Raw genomic sequence first — 27,649 nt, 5'->3', positions numbered from 1 at the left:
CGGCTAACTTTTATTTTACCTACTTTTCAACAAGAATGCAGCTAAATATATAGGAAAATGAAGTCGCCAGGTCAATGATGCCTATAGATCGCTAATTGCAGGTTTTGTTGCACGCGGCTGATTAGTAAAATTGCTGCTTAATACAGCTGCGGCTACCTACAGCTGCGGGTACCTAGCACTGCACTGGTTAAAACAGTGCATCTACACAAAGTCAAGCATTTGAATTTATTCAATTCTAAACATGCTTATCTTCATAGTCAATTCATAGCTTGTTGCTTTGTTTATATTTTTGTTAACCATTATTTTTATTTTTTTTTTAGGTATGTAAGCAAAAGGCTGGAAAAGAACTGCTAAAGATATTCAGTTTTTAACCAATTAGATTTCTTATGCAGTATCCTAAAATATCTGCGATTGGTTATATTAACAAGAAATAAACCTAAAGTGAAAGGTTTTGACTTTATTTTGAGATAAAAATTTTCGTTTGATTATGCACCTAATTAGTTAAAATTTTTATAGATTTTCTATATCTTCAATTAATGTTATAAACAATTTTGATTACATAAAATTATATGGCTTTCTAAGCAAAATAATTACTAAATTTATTAGGTATCTTAAATTATAGACAGACTTTTATCTAAATACTATGTTTTGCATTATATTTTGAAGCATATAGCATGCCAAAATATGATATATCAGTCAACAAAACAAAAATATTTATGAAAGCGTGGCAATACAAATAAAAGCTTTTGACTGTGAGTATAAAATATTTTTATAAAAGTTAAATTTTATAGGTCATAAATATTACTCCCTATCTTCAAAAACCTGTAGCCTTTAAAAGTACACTTAACAGTGCGGGGCTTTAATAACCGTTCCTCTTCTTTTTGCATAGATTCAAATGTTAGGATAGGTTTATCTGTTAGTGACTGACGTACGTTCGTTAGGTGGATAAAGTAAATTAAAGCACTTCTATGCAATTAACAAGTTGACTATTGCAAAAATATCGTGTGCAAACTAGAATGTCATTTATTGATATGTTGATGTGCAATCATTTCCGTGCATGTATCACAATAACCGCGACTGTGAAATGCAAAAGGCGAAGAGCTTCATTCCATTTGTCGGTTTCGAAATTAGAGTAAAACACTAGAGAGGGAAAGGGTTAAATAACTATATCTCCCAATCGCACTGTATTTGCACCTAACAGTGTATCTGGCCTCCAAAGGTTATATATATAGGTTATAACTACTATCTTATAAAAGGCAATGCAGATTTAATAGTATACGGAAGTGAAGGCTTACCGATATGTTCACTATTAACATTTCCTTATTAAAAAAATAAAAAACAAATCCATAACTAACATACTCTGCCCAGCTATAGGATTCTATGCAACGATGATCATGAAAAATAGCTTAAAAACACTAAATTATTGTACCAGATGAGTTTTCCTTAAAATAAAAACTATTTTACCTGTTTGAAATATTTTATATAAAAAAATCCCAACTTTTTTTCGTGTCTCGAGATGAGACTGTTTACATTAAATTTCTTATTTTCTTTTTTTTTTCTTTATTATTTTATCGTTTAAGCATTACATTTGCTAAATATAGAACAATTTTTTCCCCGAACTGTTACCGTGCTACAATTGAATCTTCTGATTTCATAAAACCAGTATTAGCTTGTTGATGCTGCGCTACTTCTGGACATCATTGTCCTTCTTCTCAATCCTTTTGATATTTGGTGCATGTATGTCTGTGTGTGTATTTATGATTCTAGATTAGATTTAGCAAGATCATGTATGCGTGTGTGTGTGTGTGTTCGTGTGTGTGAGTGTGTGTGTGTGAGGTCAAGCCACTGGGCCACTGGTTGTGATAACTTTTGCATACCAATCATTTTATGTTTGTTTACAGGGAAGTAAAGGGATAAGACAAAAAGCGATAAGTTCATCCACAATGTTGATAAAAAAAAAACTACCACTTCTGTTGATTATAATTGTTGGTTTGGAATAAACAAATCCAATTTCAATAAAATTATCCAAAGTTTTTGAGCCACCAAATAAAATAACCAGTGTAATTTACAAAAAATAGTTACCAACCTTCCAAGGGTCTATGAGAAGCTACACTTTAAAGGGGAAAAATAGCGGTTCAGCGATTAGCGAGATCCTTTGGTATACACAGAAAACTAACATAATAAATTCAGACACAAAATAATGTAAAATAAAAAAAGGATAATCTTTCTGTTAACTTGATGTATTATGAAAGACAATACCTTTTCACTTTAAATGTCCGATACTTAAAAGTTTGGAAAAATATATTTTCAGAATTTTTATTCTAGGGTGTACTTGAGTACTTAATTTTTAAAATATTTATTGAAAACTTTATTTTATTTTAAAGATTTTTTGATGTTTTTTTACTTTCTATTTATGAATTGTTAACATGTAGCTTTCGATAAACTTTTTGAGAATCGGACTTAGAAGGAGCAAAAAATTCACTACACTTTAAATAATGGCCTTTTAATCTCTTTTTCCTTTTTAAGAATTAAACTCTCTTAAGTTATACATTTTTTACACCTATATTGTTACAAGTTAAGTTCAAGAGGTAACTTTTTAAAATTCCTTAAAAATATTTTTCCTTGCAATGTGGATGTACATAAAATTATCATCTATTTTCTTATCCATGAAGATTACTGGTTAGAATATAAAATATTATATTACAAATCCATGTTATTTATGATTATATTTTTTCTTGTTTTTATTCAAAATGCCATAGTTGGCAAGCCGAGTCTTTGATACAAGGCAAAGATCTGAAGGGATAAGACAATAGACGGAAAATTGATGTACAACCTCTACTATAGAATAAACTTGCTGGTAGTTTTATAATCCAATTAAGTTTTTATAAAAAATAGCCTAAGTTTTTTAAAGAACGTGTTTTAAAAACTTTGTGTACCAGAGCTGGATCTTTAAATCATTTTAGTGGTGAGCCAGATCGGGGTGCGCCGAATTTCAGCAAATAACAGCGCGGCATTTTATAAAATGCTGTGCTCTCATTGGCTGAAATTCAGCGCACCCCGATCTGGCTCACCACTAAAATGATTTAAAGATCCAGCTCAGTATAATTTATGTCAAATGTCTCTTCTTTCCCTGATAAAGGGGGATTTGTCGTTTCTCATACAATATACTTTTACGCTTTAATTCAACCTTTCATATTAACTTTATACAAAGGACACTTTTTACCATTATATCCATTCATACAGAAAGTATTTTAATTTTTTTCTTTAGATATATTACTTTAAAGATAATACGTCATCGTTTTCGTTGGCTTAAAAACTTTTCAACCAATAATTTAGCTCTTATGAAGTTATTTTATGTATTATCATTGAGAATGTATATCAATTTATTATCCTTCGTCTTTTCCTTTAATAAATATTCCTAATAAAAACATGTTTTTTGTTCATCTAAAGGTTTTAAAACTTTGGAGTAGCTTTGCTTTGTATATGATCAGGAATAAAAACGAATCAATGCAATGGAAGATAAATAATCTCCCATACTGGTACAGACTTAAAGATATTTGGTTATACATTAAACTAAAAGAATAGAGGGGGCAGGGGTTAAATAACTGATGGCCAAGGGGTGAGGACTCTGTGCCGGCTTTCAATTGCGTCTTTGAATATCAGCCAATAGCGTCGGAAATATCAACAAAGCCAAATCACTACAAAAGAGCAGAAAGCAATTTGCTAGCATACTAAAAAGGTCCTCACTACATGCACCAGGTAATTGTCTGTGTTATACATCTACACTTATACATTTATAGGTTATACAGATGATTTTTTTATACCGCAATTCGATGTGGAAAACTAAAGGGGAAGAATAATTCATGTTTTTATTTATCTTGGCTAAATTGTCTCATAATAACTACAAACATTTGAGAACGTGATAGCACCATAGAAAAATAGTTAATAGAAAAAGCAACACTGATTAATTCGGGGAACTTTTACATCTGAAAGTTAGACACATTAAATCTTCATTTTAGCTTTAATCCTTAATCTTTCAAAGAGTTTGTCAACTTAATGTTCTAATAGTTATTCATAGAATTGAATAACAATGGGCTTATATATCCCCATATATATAATGGTTATTCGTTAATAGAGTAAATAAAATTGCCTGATATTTATGCTGACATTATTACCAACCTTTAAGATACTACCAGAATTTTATTTATACAACAATCGACTACGAGCCTCTAGGGGCTCTGTATTCTAAAAAGAGGGGCTAGCAAAAAAGCTAGAAAATGAAAATTGAATAGCCTAAAGCCATTTCAGGATCTCAGTAGTTATTGAGATCTTAAGCTTCAGATAGAAAGACTCTCTTAATAAAAATGTACCTTATTGAATGTCTCTAAATTATTTTATGAAAAATATTAAAATTCACTTATAAGCCTAGATACATGGCTATTAGGATAAATTACTTTACTAAAGTAGTCCATCAATCAATTTCTTTATACATACATGAATTTATGCTTTGTCTATATAGTTTTTTTTAGTTGTATGTATCTTAAAAACATGATTTTCTTGGCTGATATTGGAGATAAAAAGCTGTAATTTCTGTATTTAATTTTCCTAACAAAAGAACATGTAACCTAAAACTTATTTTGTTTTTTAATACGTTGGATTTCCTTGATATTTTTATAATTTGTTGTGTTTCTTCTTATGGCTGATGTCATCCTTGTTTTCGTATAAGATAATTATTTAAGATACTAACTTTATCCAGTGATTTTGATTTATTTCTTTTAAAAAAGCTTTTTTATTTATTGTTATAGATTTTTGGGATAGACAAAACTTATTTTTAAATAGCTTTAAAACCATATATGCAAAGAAAATAAGATCTTACATAATATAACCACAATTTACTACTTCTTACTATGAAATTTGACAAAACAAAACCCTAATAAATAAAACTATAGTATAAAAGAATAATCTATAATACAAAGTAGAATGATGTCTGTCTGTCCGCCTGTCCGTCCGTCCGTCTGTCCCCAAAACTGAAAATTTCCTCTCCCAAAAAGGGGCGAAGCCGCTAGTATATATATATAGGCATAGGCGGGCGATGGTTTGCACGCTTACAAAAAAAAGATGAATAAAGGCCTATTTTTAGCAAGATTGCTACACTTACACAAACACGCACAGTCCCATACATACACGCACACACACACACACACACACACATATAAAACAAATTTATATTTAGACTTTGACTTTAAATATTGAAATTTGAATTGGATTTGTAATGAAAAAGAGTAGGAAAGAAAAGAGAAAAAGAGACAGAAAAAAAACTTAAAGAGAGAATAAATATTCAAATGACGAAAAATAGGAAAAAAACAATAGATGAGAGGAAAAAATGACTGGATTCAAAAAAGAACTTTTTTCATTTGATTTTAAGGTATAAGGATCTAGGTTAAAATACAGAATCTAAAATTTATAGTAAATATTTGAGTGTACAGTACTATTATTATTAAGAGCGAAGCTTTTACATACTTTTAGGGTGTGTCCGTCTGTCCGTAAAGCACTGATCGTGAATTTAGGCATGTTAGAATTGTACTTTTGATTTTTAACCTTACATGAAGATTTCTACAACAATTAAGCATGTTTTAGGGCGTAGCAACTCTTCTATGTTTTTAATTTAGATTTATTTTGAAGTTTTGTAAGAAAAAATTAATTTCTTCAAATTAATTATCTTTGTCACTCTATCTTTTAATGCTTATTTGTCCGAATTACAGATTTGCTATGCTTATTTTTATTTGATGTTGTCATCCTTGTTAAAATTACGTTTTAATTAGACCCTAGTTAAACATACATTTCCGTAGATTATAAAACTCTTTAAAACGGGACTTTGCTTTTTTAGTTAAAAATTAGAATTATTTTACATCCTTAATTAGTACCAAGGACAAAAAACGCCCATTATAATTATATTTATAAAAAATGTTGTCTGTTCGTCCGTCTTTTCAGTTGGAGTTAGAGTAGACTTTGTGCTTTTATTATTGTATCATTATATCGACATTGATAGTATCTTTTTCTTGAAATAATTTTTACAGATTTATTAAAGCTCTAAAATTTTTTATTTCATTCATACATCGTTTAAAAAATCATACATAATTTTTATCTATATGCTCAGAAAGATCTGTTTATGCGCTTTCCATTGCATTGATGAAAAATTTGAAAATTTGCGACTTTGAAAAATTTAATAGATTAATTCTCTTTTTTTGTTTAGTCTTTATGTCAGCATTGGCCACTTTTATATAATCTAGTCGGCATATGTATACTATTTAATAAAGTGTAAGTCGACGAAATTAGATGACTAACTTTTAATCATTGTAACCTAATGTTCATCATCGACCAAACTTTTTTTTTTTTTAAATATAAAAACGCATGAATAAAATAAACCCATTGGTCAAAAAAAGTGGAAGAAGTAAAAAAGAATGTCCACATATGTCACAAGTTTTTTTGTCTCCAAATGTTTCTGTATATTTAACTTCATATTTGACATAAACTATAAAAAATGTTTTTGAAGATTTTCTGCTTTATTGGTAGAGAAAATATCACATATAAAAAACAGCATTTTCTCAAGTTTTTTGGCCAGTAAAAAGCTAGTTATTTTTTTAATATCAGTAATAAAAATTAGATCATACTACTGTAAAGTAACAATGGAAAAAAAAACATACTTAATTGGCAGAAAAAGGTTTATTTTTAAGAGTGTAGCCTTAAAAACTAACAAAGGTTTTAGATTAACTAAAAGATTTAGAATTTTGTTGACACTATCTTCTTCTATCAATCATTTCAGTTAAACAATAACATAACATTTTAGGAGTAACATCTCCTCTGTAACTCGCTTAGTTCACTTTGTCAATTAGTTTAAGGAAAAGCAACTCCAAACCTAACTTATAATTTCGTTTTGATGAGACTAGTAGGAAGCTTTTCTAAAGATTAGAAACAAATTAGTACAGTGGATAGCGAGATCAAATGAGACAGACGGACAAAAAGACAGACCATTTTTATACTTTTTATTACTTTCAAAAAGCAGAATATTTTGATAACTTAATGTGTGCGTTTAATACTGACAATTAATTTTATTTAATTGCCCATTATAATTAATACGATGCTTTCTACAAAGACATATATATTTACAAAAAAAATTATAATTACCGCATCGTAATACACTAAGCTTTCCGCGGTGATCAAAATGGAAATTATAAGATTAAAACCAGTTTTGTTGGCTCAAGACCCTGGCTAACAAAACTGGTATTAATTTTATGATATTTTTTTAAATCGTAGAAAATTGTCCGTAATATTATACATGATTTTTCAGTGTGACAATGAACCAACTCTAATCCAGCGGATATTAAATGGTTTCGAAGCCATTCTGGAAACAATTTTTATTTTTTTTTGTTGAAAATTCTAAATTTCTTTTTGTAAGTGTTCATGACCACCCAATTAAACAAATGTATATACAGTTTTAACTGTATAACAGTTTATTGGGATCAAGTTAAGCTGAGTATGCCAATAGCCTGTTTTGGCACATGCTACTTGACTTGGGGGAATATTGGCATACTCTACTTGACTAGGGGGAAAATTGGCACACGCTGCTTTACTTGGCGTAATATTGGCATACTCTGCTTTACTTGTCAAGATATGCTTTTTCTTAAATTTTGAAATAATTTATGTATATATACTAGCGCCCCCCCCCCTCGCTGTTTGTAGGGGCATTTTAGGGAAGGAGAGAGCTGAAAATCTCCTTTACATTTAGGTTTTAAAAAGAAAAACTATTGTAACAAAATCATGGTATTTTAAAGGACCAATAATAAGCTTCATTGAAAGAAGAACCATATCAGTCCATCGATTAGTGAGATCTTTTATTTAGAAATTTAATTGGTTTTAGGCTAATTTTCGTAACTTTTCTACTACTTGGAATAAAGAGCTCCTAGTTGTAGGTTTAATTATTATAATATAAATCGGAAAATATGTTAAATTCATCTTTTTTTTTTTGTCATGCTGCTTTGTTTGATAAAATATTGGCATATTATGCTTTACTTGATGAAATATTGGCGTACTATGTTTTACTTGGGGGAATATTGGCATACTCTACTTGACTAGGGGGAATATTGGCACGCTCTGTTTTACTTGTTGCCATTGGCACACTCAGCTTGACTTGATCCGTTTATTGTAATGTATTTTATTCTTCCTCTTAAAAATATTTATTTTTATTTCAGAATGTGAGCTGGCTGACTTCAGTTCTGGAAATTCTTCAGAAAAAATTCCATTTGTTTTCCTTCCTCTGGCTGGTCAACTTATCTATCCCAGGTAAATTATTTGTTTTTCTTCCTCTGGCTGGTCAACTTATCTATCCCAGGTAAATTATTTGTTTTCCTTCCTATGGCTGGTCAACTTATCTATCCCAGGTAAATTATTTGTTTTCTTTCCTCTGGCTGGTCAACTTATCTATCCCAGGTAAATTATTTGTTTTCTTTCCTCTGGCTGGTCAACTTATCTATCACAGGTAACTTATTTGTTTTCATTCCTCTGGCTGGTCAACTTATCTATCCCAGGTAAATTATAATAATTAAGGCATGTGGTAACAGGAATCATTAAAGGCTCGGCGACTTCCTTCAAATTGCTTATCAAACATTGAACCTCCTTCCCCTCATTTTTTGTAAATAAATTAAAAATAAGGGGATAACATAATTGTTTTAATATGCCCAAACCTGCAGTACCCTAACCATTCAGGGCTACCCTGTATCCAATATAACCTAACATAACAAATAGCTACCCCCCCCCCTTTCTTCATTTATTTTAATCTACGGAGAGGAGGAGGAGTGTTACTGTGCTAGAAAAATTCTATTAAGAAAACTTTAAATTGTTTTCAAATACATAACATGAATTATTTATTTGTGCTATTTTCGATAAAAAATATCATTTTTAAAATTAGAATACACATAAATAACTATTTCTCCCTTTAAAAATAACTTTCAGAAAAAAATTATGAAATTTTAATATTCCCAAATGAAAATAATAATTAAGTTGATGTGAAAAAAAAACAGAGAGTATTAAATGATGTTAAGGAAAATTTATCGGTCTAGCCAGCCCCGGCCCTGGTAGTATATATTAATTTTGAAATAACTATCATGTTTTCTCTTTAATAGCCACCAGAGTCTAAATCTTTAACAGGACACTCTTTTGTTTGGCTTTATATGCATAATATATAGGCAGACAACCCTTAGATTGCAGGTCTCTTTATATATATTATTCTTTAAGTTAAGCTTCTTAGATAATCCCAAATTTTCCCGCACGCATCTACTTACATGCCTCGAGAGTCTACAGACTATTAAACACTTCAACATTTACAGTGTCCTTATTCTTTAAAACTTTTATAAAGTGAAAATAGTTATATTCATTTTATTTTTCCGACATTTTGCTACTTAAAGGCACTATCGAAACAATTATGTAAAAAAAAAATTTAAATTGCTGAGTGTCTTTTTAAAGATTTAATAAATGTGTTTATGTACATGAACATTAAATTTTCTAATATGACATGGATATAAATTTTCATAATTTATGACAATCAAATCTTTATTGATATGCATGTGCGTCTGTCTTCTAAATTGTTCGTGTGTTTTATGTGTATATTGTTTCAAAGCATAGCTTAATTATATTTTTTATTCTTTTTTCCACTTAAACACAAACCTTATATTAAAATATAGTGAAAATAAGGTGGGTATTTTTTTCTTTTTCTCTAGAACCTTGTAGGTACTATACCTGCGGTGCACTAACGCTGTGGGGGGAAATCCTGTACCTAATACAACCTAATTTAACTTGGCAAAAGGTAAAAAAATGCACGAAAAACTATCCCACCACTTTTAATTTTATTTTAAGTAAATAATTAGAATAGCTTCGTTATTAAATATCAAAATATTACAGGGGTGTGCTTTTATTTGTTTTACTTTTTAAAACTTCAAAGCTACCACTCTATAACCAATTTTGTCCGTTTTCAGGGAAAAGGACAAGACGCATTTTTTGGTGCCATTGACTTACTGTTTCAAATAAAAGGCATACAACTGTACACTACAGTAATAAACCTTTTTTTCTACGCAGTCTGTAAACCTATCGTTTTTGTTTATCTAGCGGCTACTTTGAATATTATTCATTTGCCCTGAAAGTTTTAAGTTTACTGTAAAAAGTTTACAACCTAATATTCTGGGTAGTAGGTAGCATAGGTAAGGTGTGTCCTTACAATAAACAAAGGAGGTCTAGATACATAATCACTCAATTGGTATGAACAATCCGAACATAATATTGTCAAGAATGTGTACACTTTTTGGTAAGATAGGGCAGTTATTAGGTTTAATCTTTGTTTAGGTAAATTATATTGTCTAAAACTTCGTTGCTCGTATATTGCGAGTGAGTCATATGATACTAAATATGATAAAACAAAAATATCCGTCTACTAGAAATTCCTTTGCTAGTTAAAGGGATTATTATGACTGATTGGCCATCTAGGGTAATAAATCTATTCATAAACAAAAAAAACACACGGTAAAAATTGTTCAAAAAGAAATGCTGAATTGGTTTTTAAAAAAATAATTTAGAAGCTTAAAGCAATCAAGAAGTTAACTAATGAGAGAAATTATATTAAATTTCTTGGGCTAGACTTTGCTTAGCATTACATAGATATGAAGAAAAATGTACCCAACTTCTGTTGAAAAGTTTGGACATTACTAGCTTTGAATCAACCATTTAAAGTCCTATAATTGTACCTGAAGGTTTTACCAAAGGTACCAGTGGAATTTACCGTCCAAAGTTCCATTCCTGGCCAAAAAATGCGCTAAATCATTTTTGATTCAAATCGCCCTCTCTATAGCTTAAAATTTTAGTTTTAATTAGTGAATACAAAGCAATAAAAAATCCTCTAATTAAATCATTATAAAAATTTTTTAATGACCGTAATTCAAAATAATGTACAAGATAGTAATTAATAGCGTGCTATAAAAATTAACCAATTGTCTAAAAGAGATTAATTATTTATTATTATTAGTGGAGGGAACATTAATAAACAGGGAGGGAGGATAGTTAACTAATAATTATACCTTTGGTATGGCACGAAATATCCATTCTATGACGAGTTTTATAGTTCATGTTCATTATTAGTAGCGCAGCTGTTCAATAGCTTTTTGTATCCGTACGTCTAATATTAATGGTAATTTAAATGTAACATTGCTCCAAATACTTGATTTAAAAATTGTTGTACTTTCTTTAACTTGCTTACAATTTACCAGGAATCCTAATGGATTAGACAATGGACGATAAATTAATAATTAATATTGTACATCCTCAATAAGGATAAACAAAATAATCCCTTTTGTAGATAAAAATTGTTGAAAAGATTGGACGCTGTAGTTTGAACCAAAAAATCAACATTTGAATATAGTTTAAAGGTTGTTAGCCAACGTAGGAGAGAAAACTTATTTATAAAACTTTGGGTACCAGTATAATAGTCCAATGTCTACTCCTTAATCGTCCCCGTTTTCATTTTAATGCTGTTCTATTTATGGATATAATTCTCCTTGTAACTTTTACGTTAGTCCCTCCTCAATTCAAATATTATTATTTCTTCGATCTTGTATGTTGCATGTTTATGTTTTTGTATGTGTGTGTTTTATACAGTAAGATTTTAACAAAGGGATTATATTGAATTTTATTTTCTTGCACATTATATAGGCAATCCTATGTTATAAAGTTACTGGATGTATGCAAGTTTAGTAAGATCTCGTGAATCGCTAAAGTGATGTAAATAAGAAGCGCACACATCAAGTCAGAGGCGAATTATACTATCCACACCTCTCCGCAAGAATCCGCAAAGTGTGGCGATAAAATTAAGGCCTATATTTCATGTTTTCATTTACAGTTAAATCCTTCTTTCCCCTTCTTCCGAGATATTTAAGTTTTTTTTTTAAATTAAAAACCTTATCATTAAAATCAGTACGACGACTTTCAATTTTTAGGACTAATATATTGCCTATCAAAAATATATTATATTGAAATACGATTATTGACAATTAATTAAATTATCTTTTAAAATGAAAAAAAATCTAAACTTTTTTTTATATCCCTGAAAATTTTACCTTTATAAATTTAAAATAAATAATTGTCTGCTAAAATGTTCACAACATAACATAAATGTTCATATAAATAACTCCCAGTGGTAAAAAAATAATAATATTAATTTGTTGTAATTTATAACAGATTTTTAATGCATTAGCGTTCGTATTTGATTTTATAAGAAATAATACTATAAAAAACGTGTTATTAGGCAATTAGCATTGGAGTGCCGCATTATTTTGCGGTAACCAAGACGAAATTTAAATTATCTCCCGCAAACATGTATTCAATTTGCAAATGAAAAAATAGGGCCCAGATGCGTGCAAAAGTAGAATGTGAGAACTTTATAAGCAGGCAATTAATTTGTAGTTATTAAACAAAATTGTACATAAAGTTGCAAAATTATGTAAATACTGTTGAAGAACATACATTTGAATATAGAGATGCTTCGCTTATAAAATTGTTGTGAGTAATCTAAAAATCAGATGAATATGATAATTATATCAACAAAAGCTGTTAGAAAAGTAAAAATCAGCATTTTGTGGTCAGAAATATATAGCTTTTTCGCTTCCTAAATCGTACCCAACTTTTATTTGAGTTTTGTTCAATAAGGAGGACATCCTACTTCTTATATTTTAGGCTGGAAACTAAAAATTTTAAACTAAAGCTTCATGAAAAAAATTTCATGAAAAAGTTTTCCCGCCAACCACCATCTGCGGCGGAGCTGCTAAGTACAACTGGTTAAGATGCGGAAAGGGGTCCTACTTTTGAGGGTTAAAGACTGTTAAAGATATATAGTTTTTAATTTAAATTAACAGGGTTCAACAGCCGCGGGTAAGCCTCAGTTAAATCGTCATATTATATCTTTAAAATTAAGCTGAAAATCTAAACTTGTTTCTTAACAGACAATTCTCCTTATTAAAATCTTATTTTGCACACCTGCGGAATTTTAGGCTTGTGCGGGGCTGTCGATCCCTTGAAATTACTATTCGTAGCCCAACATAAGAAAACGATATATTCTTTGATAACAGCTGATTTGATAAACAATATTTCCTTTTAATGAAAAAATATCTATTTTAGCAAAAATCATGTTTTAAAATTTTTTAAAAAGTTATACAGCTTAAGAAATAAATATAAATAATTTTTATTTAACACCTTTTTTTATTTTGCTGCCTTTATAAGGAAATATTTAATATATTTGAATCGGCTTAATGCAATTTTTTTTCTTTTTTTTATGATTATTCAATTCATATGAAAAAATAACATTTATAAATCTCGCCACAAGAAGATTTAACAAACAAAACATTGATTTTAAGTACGATTTGATTTTTAAGTTTTAGAAAAAGTATAGAAATATTCAAAGTTAAGTGTTTGTTTACATTTTGAAAAAATAATTTTGCCCTGTTCTATTTGATTAGAACTTTTCTAACAAACTTTCTTTTATAAAAGATTAATATTTTTTAATGTTTTTTAAAACATATTACTTTAGTTTGGTTAAAAGTTTATTTTTCTAGGTGATTTAGGGGTTGCAATTTTTTTGCAAATTACGTTTTTTGGCTTTTCATTGAAATAAGTTGCACAATTCTGGTTTTTACTGTATAAATTTATTAAATGACTTCAGAAAAACATATTATAATACTTACATTTACTTTTTTTTCTAACAATCTGTTTTTAAGGAGACTTTTTATATCGCTGACATAAATGGCATTATTCTGCAAAAAATATCTTTTTTTTGCAAATTTAAAGATATGAAAGTATTTAATAAATGGTTAACTTTAATTTTTATTTTAGCAAAATAGATTATTGTTTCTTATAAGATGAAAATAAGGTATCGCAAATATTTGTTGCAATTTTAATGCGATTTTATTGCAAATAGGAAGACATAGGATTTTAGTTTTAACAGATTATGATTCTGGACCCAAAATTACATAGGACTGAAGTTTTCGTTTGTTGATTGCTGAAAGTTAAAGTTTCTTGCTCTAGAATCGCTATGTGCGCAGCAATAACAAGATAAAAATATTTTAGATGAACTATGAATTATTAGTTGTAATACCCTATTAAAATATGCTAGAGAACAATTATTATGAATAAAACAACAATTTAAAGACAAATGAACCTACAAACAAACCATATTGATATAGAAGGTGTGCTATTTAAATTATTAACACAGAAAGCGAGAAGAAAAAAATGAGAACATCTTTTTTACATTTTTACTGATCTCTGTTGTACTTTAGGTTACGGCGATTTTTAATCTAACTTGTTTTTTTTTGAGTGAGGTTGGGGGGGGGGATGGGGTCTTCAACTCCAAAAACGTATCTACAACTTATCTCAGAATTCATCAAATATTTTTAATCAAAATTATAAATTACATTTATTTGCATTTGATTTATCAGACCAAAAAAACATTGCTTCAATCTTCAAATGCATTTTAGATTACATTTTATTTTGACTCTCAAATATCAGTAGTTTAGTAGGAAGCTTTCCTAAAAAGCAAAGATTAATCGGAGGATTCTACTTAAGACAAATTAATATTGAATATTAAGAATTATCAGGGATCTTAAAGCATAGGACAATGACAATAAATAGATATACATCCTCAAGTAGTTTAAGATTATAGGATGAAAAGTTTGATTGTTCTATTCATTTATCACATTGTAATATAGACAGCTGTCCGCGAATATTAAAGTGAAAAAAATTGCGATTAAAACCAGTTTATTAAACCCGAGAGGCCGAAGGCCCACTAACAAAACTGGTATTAGATTTAAGATTTTTAGTTTAACATTTATAGTAAATTGTCTGTAATACGATGCTATACATGAGAACGGGTTCTAATCCAGCGGTTATTAGTCGGTTTCGAGGCCATACTGGAAATAATTTTATAAATTTGTTTAGTGCTGAAATAGTGATACCTGGAACCGGCTCGGCCACAGCGCCCGTGTGCGTCGTCTCAACCCTCAACATCATGGTCAGCAAGGAGAGCGATGTCCTGGCAACCGCGGGCAGCGGCTGGATCGACGTTCAGAACACGACTTCGGATGAGCCGCAGTTTCAACAGCCGTTCCAGCTGTTTCGGGATGGTGGCAGGACTTTGCTACAGGTAGGAGATTTTTTTTATGTTGTAAGAAAAATTGGCGGTTCAAGGATAAGACAGTGAACTATAAACAATCTTTCCCCCAAAGTTTTAAATGTGTGGAAATTTGTTTGTAACATTTGGGCGGAAAATAGGGTTGTAAATTAATTGAACCGATGATATTCCTCTTTAGAAAATAGTTCAATTACATGATGTGATTCATATATTTCATATGAAGCTATTTATTTAGTTAGAGTTACTTAAGAAAAACGATGTTTGTTTATGCATTCGTCAAAGTTATTAATGAAACATCAAGGTATTTATTATTACTTAAATCTTACACCAGATTGCCATGTTCTGTAATAAAGTGAACCTTCTGCGATCTCTCAAATACCCCCTTTACCCCATACACTACCCTCCTACTGGATGAACGGCCAGACCCTCAAATGACAGGAGAAATAGCAAGAAAAATTGACGAAAAATTTACTCCTGTCATAATATCCACGTATACTCTATATCAATTGCAACAATTTAAATCTTAGATATATTGATAAATCGAGTCCGTCTACCAGAAATTACGAATCACTTAAATCAATTTCACTACAGAGCGCTCTCTATCATAATTGGAGTAAAAATTTAAATATTATTTTTTTATACTTCTTTTCAATTTCAAGTAGTGTTAAGCCCTTGATCTTCGCTTTTTATGAGCGGAGCTACTCTGTAACTAAAGTATATGATTTCGTCAAGTAAAGTAAAAAGTTGTTCTTGTTTACTTAAGGATTTGCCAAGTGGAAGATTTTATGTTGTCTTTTTATAAAAACAAGGATGACAATATCCATAAAAGTAAAGCTCGTAAAGGTTAAGACAAACGAACATTAACACTTGTAGAGTTAAAAAGATAGTCAACATGTTTTAATGGACGTACGGACATTATGGTTACCATTATAGAGTTCCTAAGCTTTCTAAATCGTACCTTACTATTGCAGGAATCAACATGCCAAGTCCAATGACGATTTTCTAACATGCCTAAATTAACAATAAGAGTTCTGCGCTACGGACGGACTGAACCTAATTATAGAAATGCTTTACTTTAAAAATAAAACATTAAATCTTTAAATATATTTCAAAGATTTTTCTAAGCTAATGTATTTTAAGCTATATGTAGATTGAAAAGCGCCTCAAAAACCACAAAATGATTTTTGAATGAATCGAAGCCTCCTCTGTAAACTAAGTTTGTATTTATGTAAAGTTTAAACGTTTAGAAAATGAAGTTGAAGTTACTATCAACTGAATAAGAATATAATTTTCAGCGAAGCTACTATACAAATAGATTTTGTTAGCACGCCTGTCCAACCGACTACCCACCAACCAAGTACAAAAATGTTTACACACTTAAGCATACATATACATACAATACACACAATACTCAAAATATTGTTGTTGCTGAACAAAATGGCAAAATATATAGCAATAATGTATGAATACACGAAAATAGCCTTTTTTACCACAAAGCTTTTTCTATTACTTCATTATTTGGTTTTTGTATTTTAAAAACAATACTATCAATACAGTTTTTTCTCTCTCAACACGGTTGGAATGGAATAGATATTTATTGCATCGTACTATAGACAGCTTTCCGTAGATAGTAAAATTATATAAAAAGATTAATTCAAGTCAAAGGTCTGTGACAACAAAACTAGAAATAATTTTATTATTTGTAGAAAATTGTTAGTAATACAACACCATACATGAGTTTTCATCATGGTTATAATTCATGATTACAAAAAATGATGAGAGCGAAAACGAAAAAAAAGAAGGAAAAAGAGAGAAAGAGAAAATGTGAGAAAGTTAAAGAGAAGAAAAAAGAGATAAAGAGAAAATAGAAGTGAAAAAGTGAGAGATTTCAATTTGACAATACTATAATAATTATATGATTTTTCAACCTAGCCCCCTTTCTCCTTTTCTTATTCCCTCATCAGCCTTTAGATCGTGGCTACTCTACAAATACAAAGTTAGTCTATACGTCTGTTCTTTAAAGATAAACTTAATTTTTACTTTTGTTAAAATATAATTGTCTTAATTTTCTTGTAAAGATTTTATAAATACTAAATACCTGTCTTACTTTGTCTGTCCGTCCGTCAACTTCTATGTATATTGAGTTTTTATAGTATATTTATTAGCTGCACATCTACTCTATAATGTACTGTATTATTCTGATGTCTTATTATCTTTTTTTTGACAGTAATCCAAAGGGATAAGACAATGGCTGATAAATTGATGTACATCCCAAATGTTGATAAACAAAGTTACCCCTTGTAGATTTGAATTATTTGTTGAAACGTATGATCACTCAAATTAATAAACCAACCAATCAAAATTCACTGAAGTCTCTAAAGTTTTTAAGCTAACGAATAAGAAAACGTTATTATAAAACTTAGGGGACCTTTGTGTGTTTTTGATTATTATGATAATATTTATTTGTTATATTTCGCTACTTATGGATGTTGGTATTTCTTTTTCCCTTTCTATTTAGTCTTGTAAAATCCTAAATAGTTTAAATGTAGTGAGACATCACTCCCGCTTTAATTCTTATTATTTTCATATTGTCAAAAGCCAAAATTTGCTGTATTTTTGCTATTATTTCTTAACTAATCATCAAAACCCCTTTTTACATTTTTATCATTGTGCCTCTGCAAAGCCATTACACTTTTTATGCGGAATCTAATGCACACCTTAAGATGTTGCTTTTATAAACTTCTGGAGAAAGTTGAACAATTCAATAATCAATGTTTTATCAATCCTGCAAAAGAACCTGTTTTTATTTAAATTATCCAATAAATGCTGCCAGATACGCAAAGCTTTAAGTTAGATACATAGACGTGCGTAATGGCGAGTCGACACTCCACATAGAAATAATATTTTCAGGTTTGTCTTCTAGCTATATAGAAAAATGTGTTAAATTCATATAAGCATCTATTAAAAATTTTGCTGTTTTGTTCGGTTAACAATTCAATAATCTTACTGGACTTCGCCATATGTTTCTATATTATATTATTGGCAAGAATACAGGATTAGTACGATGGAAGATAAATTAATGTTTTCTCTTGGGATGATAAAATAGTTAAAAATATAAAATGGTATTATCAATGTTTTTAGGAAAAGAAAATAGTTATGAAAAATGTATGGATTGAAGGGGGTAAAGAGGAGATTACCGATTTTTAATTTTTACCCCCCAAAATAAAAAAAAGCTTTGATGTCCTTGCCTCTATGATATAAAGATTAACCCCCCCCCCCCCCTATTAATGAAATTTTAATTTTCAATTTTTTACCCACCCCCCAAATAAAAGGCTTAGACGTCTTTGATTAAGATACAGATTTTTGAGTTATATATATATATATATCCTATTATATAAAGTAGTAAGCGTTTTTTGTCTGTCCCGAAGGATCTCGCTAACCGCTGAACCGATATTGTTCTCCTTTACAGAGAAGCTTCTTATAGGTCCTGGGAAGGTATTAAACTATTTTTCGAGAGGGTGTCTTAACCCCCCTCTCCCCAAAAAAATAATTTTTATAACTCTTTGAAAACTCAAATTTAAAATAGGATGAGGTCGACTTTTCCTTCTCCTACCAGTGCAGTGCCCCTAGAGGCTTCTAGGGGGCGTAGCCGCTAGTTTTACATAAAACATGATGTTAATTAAAAAATTGTAAATTCATATTAGGGATCTTAAGTTATAAGACAATGGAGGAGAAATTGTTTTACATCCCTTGTAATGAAAGACAATATTACCCCTTCTGTAGGTAAAAAATATTGGCTGAAAGGTTTGGAACTAACCACTCAAAATGTAATAAAAGTACTAAATATTTTTGAGCTATCGAATAAGATAACGTGGTACGAGTTTTATATACATTCAAATGTTCCATCCTTCGCTGATTAATAACGTATTATTTTTACTTATTGCCTACTAAAAGTTTTTAAAAAGGTAGAATTTAGTTTAGACACCCTGTATAGTAGTATATTGTAATAATGTATGTTTGGACAGATCTATTTCAAAATTAGTTGAGGCACCCTGTATAGTAGTATATTGTAATAATGTATGTTTGGACAGATCTATTTCAAAATCTGGCAGCGAATCAAAATTTAAAATTGAGCTTCTGATAAAAATAGGTCCCATACACAATACATGCATATTAAACATACAGGCAGGAAGGGCACATTAGACTGTACATTTTTATGTTATCCAAAAAATTTTGTACATGCACTAACAATTGCTAGCTTAAAATCTTGAGTACATTTACTTAATCTTGATTAGTTGGTTAAAAAAACAGAGTCAAAACTTTTCAACCAATGATTTCCAACTACAGAAGTGGGCAAATTTGTTGATCATCATTGAGAATATATAAATATTAATCTATTTTCTATCCATTAAGATCCCTGAATTTAGGATTTCCACGGACTTGTGTATGTTAGAGTAAAAAAAACGGTGAAACACAATTTAATATAATTAAAATTTTAAAACTAGATAAACTACTGTAAAAAGTTCCCCCAATGAAATGTCTCAGAACCCTTTCAAAATTTAAGTACCAAATAAATTTAAATGCTTATTAATCGATAACAATTTTATGGCAAGTAAAAAAGGGTAGTATAAATATTAATAATTAATTTTAACACAAAATGCCAATGGGATACAAAAAATATTTTTAAAATGCAATTGAATTTCTTACAATCATAAAAACTCTAAAGTAGTAGGTTTTCTGTCTGAGTGTAAGTTTGTCCGCCTACCTTCCTATCTTTTACAATCTTATACTGGAATAAAGAAATATATAAGTGCTTTTCAGAGAAGCTTTGTAAAGTCTTGTCTAAGTTAGCTTGTTTATATCTTTACGGTAATATTTTAAAAGGTAAACAAAATTATTTTTATTTGATTTATTTTTTTTATAGGCAAACACTTATATTCCTGAAGTGAAGTAATTAGTTGTGGCTGGTGTGTTTTACAATTACTATTTCTACCAGGATAAATTAGTTCAGGTTGCTTCGGATTTATTTAAAGCTTTTCTACATTTTGGACATGATACATATGATAGTCTCCACTGCGTAAAATAGTTCTGGGGCATGTTAAGAGTGTCATAAAGGTTTTAAACCTCGCATCAAGGTTCCTTTAACTATAAATCATAATCTGGAAACATAGAAAATCTGGAAGCATAGAAAATCTGTAAATATATACAAAATTAGTATTATTTTATAAGCTTTACATTAAGATAGATGAATCAACCTGCCTTTTAAAATTGTGTAAGTGTATTCCTAGCACGATTAAATATGACATTGTAAATTTAATAAAAACAATCTTTTTATTTTTATCAAAATAAGGTATTAACAATAATAAAATTATCATCCCATAGTTTTCAGTAATCACAAAACAACTTTATATGATCAGTGGCGTAAGGTAAGTAAGTATAGAGAGGTGACAATACAACGCTTAGAATTGAAATTTGAAAATCTGCCTTCCCCTTTTATCACTTTCTCTTGGTTTTACTCTCCTCTGGTGAATTTCTGTGCACGCCATTGCCCTAAATTATGTATTTTCAACGTCCTAAGACAATTGCCTGTCCTAATTTATCTGTTGTATAATATTAACCATCCAATGAAATATGGGTGAACAGTAATTAGTAAACATATATCTTAGAATCTTAAATAGGTTACCATCTTAGTATTTTATACATTTAAAATAGAGACAGCATAGAGCTTTCGGCTCTTTGCACTTCAATCTATAACTAAGATCTTTAGGTCATTCGCTGAAACGGGGGAAAGGAATGGTTCTTCTTAAGAAAAACTATTTCAAACCACCTTTAGTCTTACAGAATAGTCCTATAACATTAAACTTACTTTAAAACAGGCTTTAGAGGAAAATTGTAAAATTATAACTTTTTTAACGTTTGTGATATTAAATATTGAAATTTACTACCATACATAATTTATATTGGGTTTAGACCAGGTATTTTATCACCGTTATGCTAAACACTTTTTTCATTTTAAAAACTAAATATTTGTTTATTTTTACACCATTAGAATTACTTTAATAAAATATCAATTGAATTATAAAAATGGCCTTTCATACTGCTGTGTTATTTTCAGGGATCTTCGGGGATATGATAATGAATAATTAATTAATGTACACCCCAATTGTGATACATAGAAGATCATTAATATAGTACTTTGGACACTGCATGTTGGTACAAATTTATTTATATTTAATATAAAGTTTTCAACAAATTTAGCTACCCAATAAGAGAAAGTGTTTATAAAACTGTAAATTTCAGTTTAATTTACAGTCCAATGTCCTCTTTTCCCCTTTCAATATGTTAACTATTTTAATATCCATTTCATAAAAAGTCCAAAGAAATCAATAATCTATGTGACATGCTCAATATTAAAAAAACCTTAAACTTTATTATAAAATACTAAATATAATGTTTTCTGTGCTTATTTTGCATTCTATTTTTGTCTGCTGTTATTACTTATGCATATTTTGTTGCTAAAATACATGAACACAATGGTATGGATGGATTGGAAGAATATGAGGTGTGCAAGTAATTCAACCAAATTATTTGCTATTATTATAAATTCATATGAATAAGGATCATAAAGGATGAGGCAAGGTACGATGTATTAACTGACTATTCTAATTATGATAAATACATAACCATTTTGTAGATATTAATTATTGGTGGAAAATTTGATACACTGCCATTTTTTATCCAACCAATCAAAGTATAGAATAAAATCTCTCATATCCCCTCTCTCCCTGCCAGTACTCGAATAGTTATCATAATATGAAATTTTCTAATGCAATTAAAAAATAGTCCCCTACTGCTCTTTTGCTTGTAGATGTTAACATGTACTTTGCTATTGGGATATTACAGATATGATTCTTTTGTGGCCATGCTTATACAACTCATAAGTTCAAATGTGCATACGATTTCACAAATATTCATATCAATTAAGTGTTTTGTATTCGCAGAAAGACTTTAATAAATTAGAGTGAGTGTTTACTGTTTAATGGTGAGAGTGTAGAAAATAAGTTGACGCATTTTTTTACTGTAAAACTATATAATTTAGCTAAAATTTGTGGTTATGATAAAATAATTTTGCTAAAATGATGGAACACTCTATGATGGATGTACGCCAATATTTGGAGGTGTGAAATTGAAAAACAATTGTGAATAGGTGAGGAGTAGAGAATAATAATAATATACTGGAAGGGATAGAACAATGGTAAATTATCCCTCCTATTCAACGATACAATATTTCAAGCTCCCAAAGGCACAAACTTTCATTCATTGTATTAAAAAAAAAATACTTTACTTACATTGATCCCTCTATCACTGAATACTATGATAACCATTCATAATTTGCAGTAGTGAAGCTGAAAATAATTCTCAATTAATTTTAAAAATTTAAAGAATATTTATTTTAAGTTTTAAAGACAGCTTTGCGCGGAGAGTAAACTGAAAAGTAGGAATAATTAAAGTTTTGTCGACCCAGATGAGCTGAAGGTCCGAGCCATCCAAACCTTGATTTTCAGGTATGGCTAAGAATCATTTCTAATCCAGCGGATATAAATCGGTTTGGAAGTCATACTGCTAAATATGGAAACATTCTTTTGATATTCTTATACAAGACTATGGCTGTAATAAGAGCTAATGTGACGATAATTAATGATTGCTACTTGAAACTTATATCTACCACGATTCTAATTTTGCCCACAACTATATGTTGATATAATGACAGCAATAAAGTATAATATGGTATTATATAAAGTTATTACACATTCCTTTTATGATTAAGTAATGAAATTAAAGATGGTATCACAATAATTGGTGATTACAAATATTTTTAATATCATAACTACTTTTCAAGTCTTATTTGTCGGTCTATTTATCAAGAATTAACGTAATTATCTTTTTGTTTTTAAAAAATCCTCCTCTTTCCTCTCTCTTGATTAAGTAATTAAATATAGTTAATATCGAAATGAGGGTTTCGAATAAATGTTTTGCCCTTTTTGTTAAGGAGGGAGTGGGCTTTGGACTGTAATTTACAGTGGTACCCACTGTTTTTAACCATTTTATCATATTAGTTGGCTTTAAAAATCTGGGAAATTTTATTAAATTGTAAATGGTTGGTTACAAACTAGTGGTATCCAAGCCTTTCAGCAACCAATCTCTTAAATCTATATAAGGAGTTATTTTGTTTATCATCATCTGGGATGTATATCAATATATCTCACGTTGTCTTGTCTCTTAAGATCCCCGACTTTTTGTTCTTTTAAGTTGCTTAGGTGCTAAATATGACTCCTTATTATATGAAAGTTATACATAAATTTAGTAAATGTATGGTTTGAGTGAGGATTAGATAATATGAAATTAAGTAATTTTATCCAGGCAGCCTCCAGGCATCTCATACAAATATCTCCAGGCTGAAATATTCCTCTTTTCTAGTTCTCTGACCGTTTCCCCCAATAGGTTTCCCTTTGATTCTACCAGGTGTAAATGGAACGTTCTATGGCTACTTTAAAGATATTAATTGTTGGTTTCAGGATGAACCGTAGGTAAAACGCATAGAAGTAGTCTAAAATCAGCCTAGGACCATAACAAAGCTTATTTAAATACAATAATCAATACGTAAAAGAAATTAAATGTTAAATGTCAAAATTTCAGTTGTTGAATTTGAGTACAGCCGTTTTAGAGACCTTAACGATAGATAAACAGACATGTATTTTATTTAAAGTTAAACTATAGGTTTGACAATGTTAAAGCTTTTTTTCCCAGAAATTTTTTCATCTTTTACCTTTCCCCTTCTGTGTGAGTTGATATATCTGGTTTGTGTAATGTGTATAGATGATTGTTATGATCTAGCAATTAGTATTTCACAATTTCATCAATACATATACATACAGGTCAATAGGTAGATCTAATCATTATAGAATACTGCCAATTTATTGACAATATCTGCAAAATCTCAAATTTTTACCGTTATCTGTATAACTAATGCATTTCAGTCTGCAGAGAACGTCAGCAAAAATGACTGTAACTTCTTTTATATTGACAGATTTTAAAATTTAAAACTAAATTTTCTAGCAGTTAACGTAAAATTCAATGATTTATAGACAATACCTTCAAAAATGTAAAAGTTTTGTTTAAAATGCTATTATTATATTTCTTTATTGTCGTTTATTTTAAGTCTTATGCGCATGAATCTAATTTGTCTACCTAAGTTAAGAAGCATATGGTCTATAATGAAAACTCTTCACTTATGAGCAGCCCATCATAGAATTTCCCCCTCTTTTCGAATGCCCAATTTCTTATTACATATTAATGTTCAATCAGTAGGGGGTTTTCTAATCGTTGTTTCTTAAGAAGATTTAGTCTTTTTAATTTCAGCTAAACGTTTAATTATATTGAAGTTTATATAAATCTATACTTTTGCTTACATACATAGAAAGGTAGAAATAAAATATCTTAATCTTTTTTTGTAATCGGGAGAATTAAAGTTGATTTTATATCTTTAAAAATCATTTGGACCCATAAAGATAACTTTAAAACAACCAAAAATATTAGGTAACTTTTCAAAATATACTTTTTATTAGATAACAATTTTACTAAAATAAATATTTAATTTGTATGTTTTTGTGTGTGTAATTTGATATGTGTGTGTTTTGATCATGCAATAATAAGAAAATTATGGACAAAATATGGCTGGCATAGTAATTTAGACAAAGGACAAATTTTAAAATAAGTAGAATTGAGCTATCATCGGTAGATGTCCTTAATGTGTCAGTCCATTACACACCACCCCACCCCCTCCCACCCACACTTTTGATTATTCCAGAAAGGGAGGATATGACACTTACACCTCCCTTATGCACGCCTCTCCCGGACATATGTGAAACTTCCCTAAAATCAAGAAGTAAATCGGTTTAGTGGTTAGCAAATTCTTATTGGACAAACAAAATGTTAATACTTAATCCCGTATAAACAAAATGACGCTTCTCTAAAAATAATATTTTAATCATAGAACTTACATTTGGAAATCAATCTAGCCTTTCAGGGTCCCACTTAACCTAAACTAACATAAAATAATCCGAACCTTCTATTGATAGGTTGATAGTAATACACTGGGGAAAAAATCTACTTTGCCCTCCCTCATTATTCCAAAATTAGGGGAAGACAATTGAGTGGTAGGTTAAATACTTTACGGGGGAAATTTTAAAAAATGTATTTTAGACAAGTATTTGTTTCAGCAAGGACAATTATGCCAACAAATAATTCAGCTTATTGAGAAGACGATGACAATTTAATAAATTATAAAAATATAAAGAAGCTTCACTTCTCAAAATAATTTCAAGACACGTAACAAATGTTTTTCATTTTAAAATAGTAATTTAGTACATTTATAATCTTCATTATTTTTTTAATGTTTAAGGGGAGAATAAAACTACTTTATAAAATATTTTCTCGACAAAATAATTTTACGAAAAGGACAAATCCCTCATATTTATATTTGAAATACAGGGGCGTGCGTGGTTGGAGATGTTGAGATGTACTATACACCCCCTTCTCCAGAAAAAAAGAAGGTGCGCACTAAACCCCCTCCTGGGTTAAATAAAGAGAGTGTCCTCTTAATACAAATTAAGTTTCTTTTTTTTTTTACAGCACCCCATATGTTCTCAATTTTGTATTACATTTGTTCTCAACTTTGTATTGCATTTAAAGACATTTCTTACTCATAAAATTACCTAAAAAATGTCTATACATGACTTACTTGAAGATCTACCAAGTTAAGCTTACGCTGCTGCACATATTGTTAATGATTCTATATTAATCATTTACTTGCCCTGCCAATTTTCAAGATGAGAACAAAGATACCTTTATCAGCTACTTGTCAAACACAACTGAGAACTTGATTTTCTTCCGCTTCGAATCCGAGTTTAAACAAGACAGGATCCTATTAAAATGAAAGTGTATTAAAAATTTTAAGAGTTGAAGAGAAGTAAACTAATTTAAATCATCTGCTTTCAACTAATTAAATAAATTTAAGACAAAAATAATAATAGGAAAGCTGTTCTCATTTCATCATCTAACAGTGGATATGCCCCTAGAGGCCTAAAGGGGCACTTGAGTGAGGATTGGCAGGGGGAGTGGAAGAGAACCCTCCACTTATAAATACCTCCTTGGACCTTTTGAAAACATAACTGTATAGAAGAACCAAATGGTTCAGTGGTTAGCGATATCTTTCACTACACTCTTACAAAAACACACAGATAGACAGACACAGTCATCCTGTTACTTTTATTTAAGGATTAATAACTTTCAACTTAGCCAATGATATGATTTTATCAAATAGACCGAGACAAACTGAAAATTGAGCTACTAGAAAATAATGTTATCACTCCTTTAAACCCTAATGTAAGTAGGGGATAATCATACAGGAGATAGATTATATAGTAAGCACAAACTTTAGTAAGCTTACACACACACATAATAATCATATGTATTGGCATAATATTCAATTATATTTGTGTGTGTGTGTATGAGTGTGTGTATGTATGTGATCTAGCAACACTGAAATATTAAGCAACATTAGATTGTCATCAAAATTAAATGAAGAAAATCTATTTTGCCATGCCAAATAATTTATTGCTAGTTGCTGCTATTAAACATGTTTTGTAAATTATCTTATCCTTATATTGTTTTATATACTTTTGAATTTTAAGACATTTTTTTAGATAAATTAAAGCTATTTTTGTCAGTTAAAATATCGTCTTCTAAGCATTCTTTTAAACTAAAATAAGAACATAATGTCTAACAGTATAATATTGACATTTTTTGTATATAATAAAAGTAAAAAATTCTTTAATTTATAAAAAAAATATAAACAGAACTTAAAGTTAAACTACAGTAAAAATTTCAGCTGGTCAGTTTAACGGTACATTATTATGTCCAAAAAATCATCTTTTAGAAATATAAAGAAATAACATATTTGAATAAATGAGATGTTAAGCCTGTCTTTGTAATACATCAAATAATCGCAGGAATAATGGATGTACAGACATGTAATACTGATGGAAAAAATACCTAACTTTTTAAGTTTTTGTGAAGTAATGAATTAAAATGTTGGCCAAACAAAAAAATTTATGTCATGGCTATTCAGCTATGTCAGATGCATATCATAAATTGAAAAGTAGGGATTATTCCTTATATATTTGTAAAAATTAAGGCTTTCAGAATTAGATCTTGAAATAATAGATTCAGTGGCGTTCACAGCGATTTACAATGGGGTGTGAAACCAATAGAAGGAGTAAAAACATCACCCTACAACCTCCTTCAGCACGCCACTGATTAGATTATATATAAAAGAAACGCAATACTTACTATAGAAGGTTTAAAGGTTGA

General features: G+C 29.6%; 1 protein-coding gene across 1 annotated transcript in view; it reads left to right on the top strand.

Moving 5' to 3' along the window:
* The window catches only part of sha (shavenoid), a 152,874-nt gene that overhangs the window by 84,173 nt on the left and 41,052 nt on the right, over positions 1 to 27,649 (top strand). The window contains exons 3-4 of the mRNA XM_080158013.1: positions 8,250 to 8,340; positions 15,025 to 15,229. Of these exons, the coding sequence (XP_080014139.1) occupies positions 8,250 to 8,340; positions 15,025 to 15,229 (296 nt within the window). The remainder of the gene's footprint in view (positions 1 to 8,249; positions 8,341 to 15,024; positions 15,230 to 27,649) is intronic.

The sequence above is a fragment of the Acartia tonsa genome, chromosome 4 (genome assembly GCF_053477335.1).
Source record: "Acartia tonsa isolate MP-2025a chromosome 4, ASM5347733v1, whole genome shotgun sequence".
In the NCBI taxonomy this organism is placed as follows: Eukaryota; Metazoa; Arthropoda; class Copepoda; order Calanoida; family Acartiidae; genus Acartia; species Acartia tonsa.
This window is presented reverse-complemented; position numbering and strand designations above follow the sequence as displayed.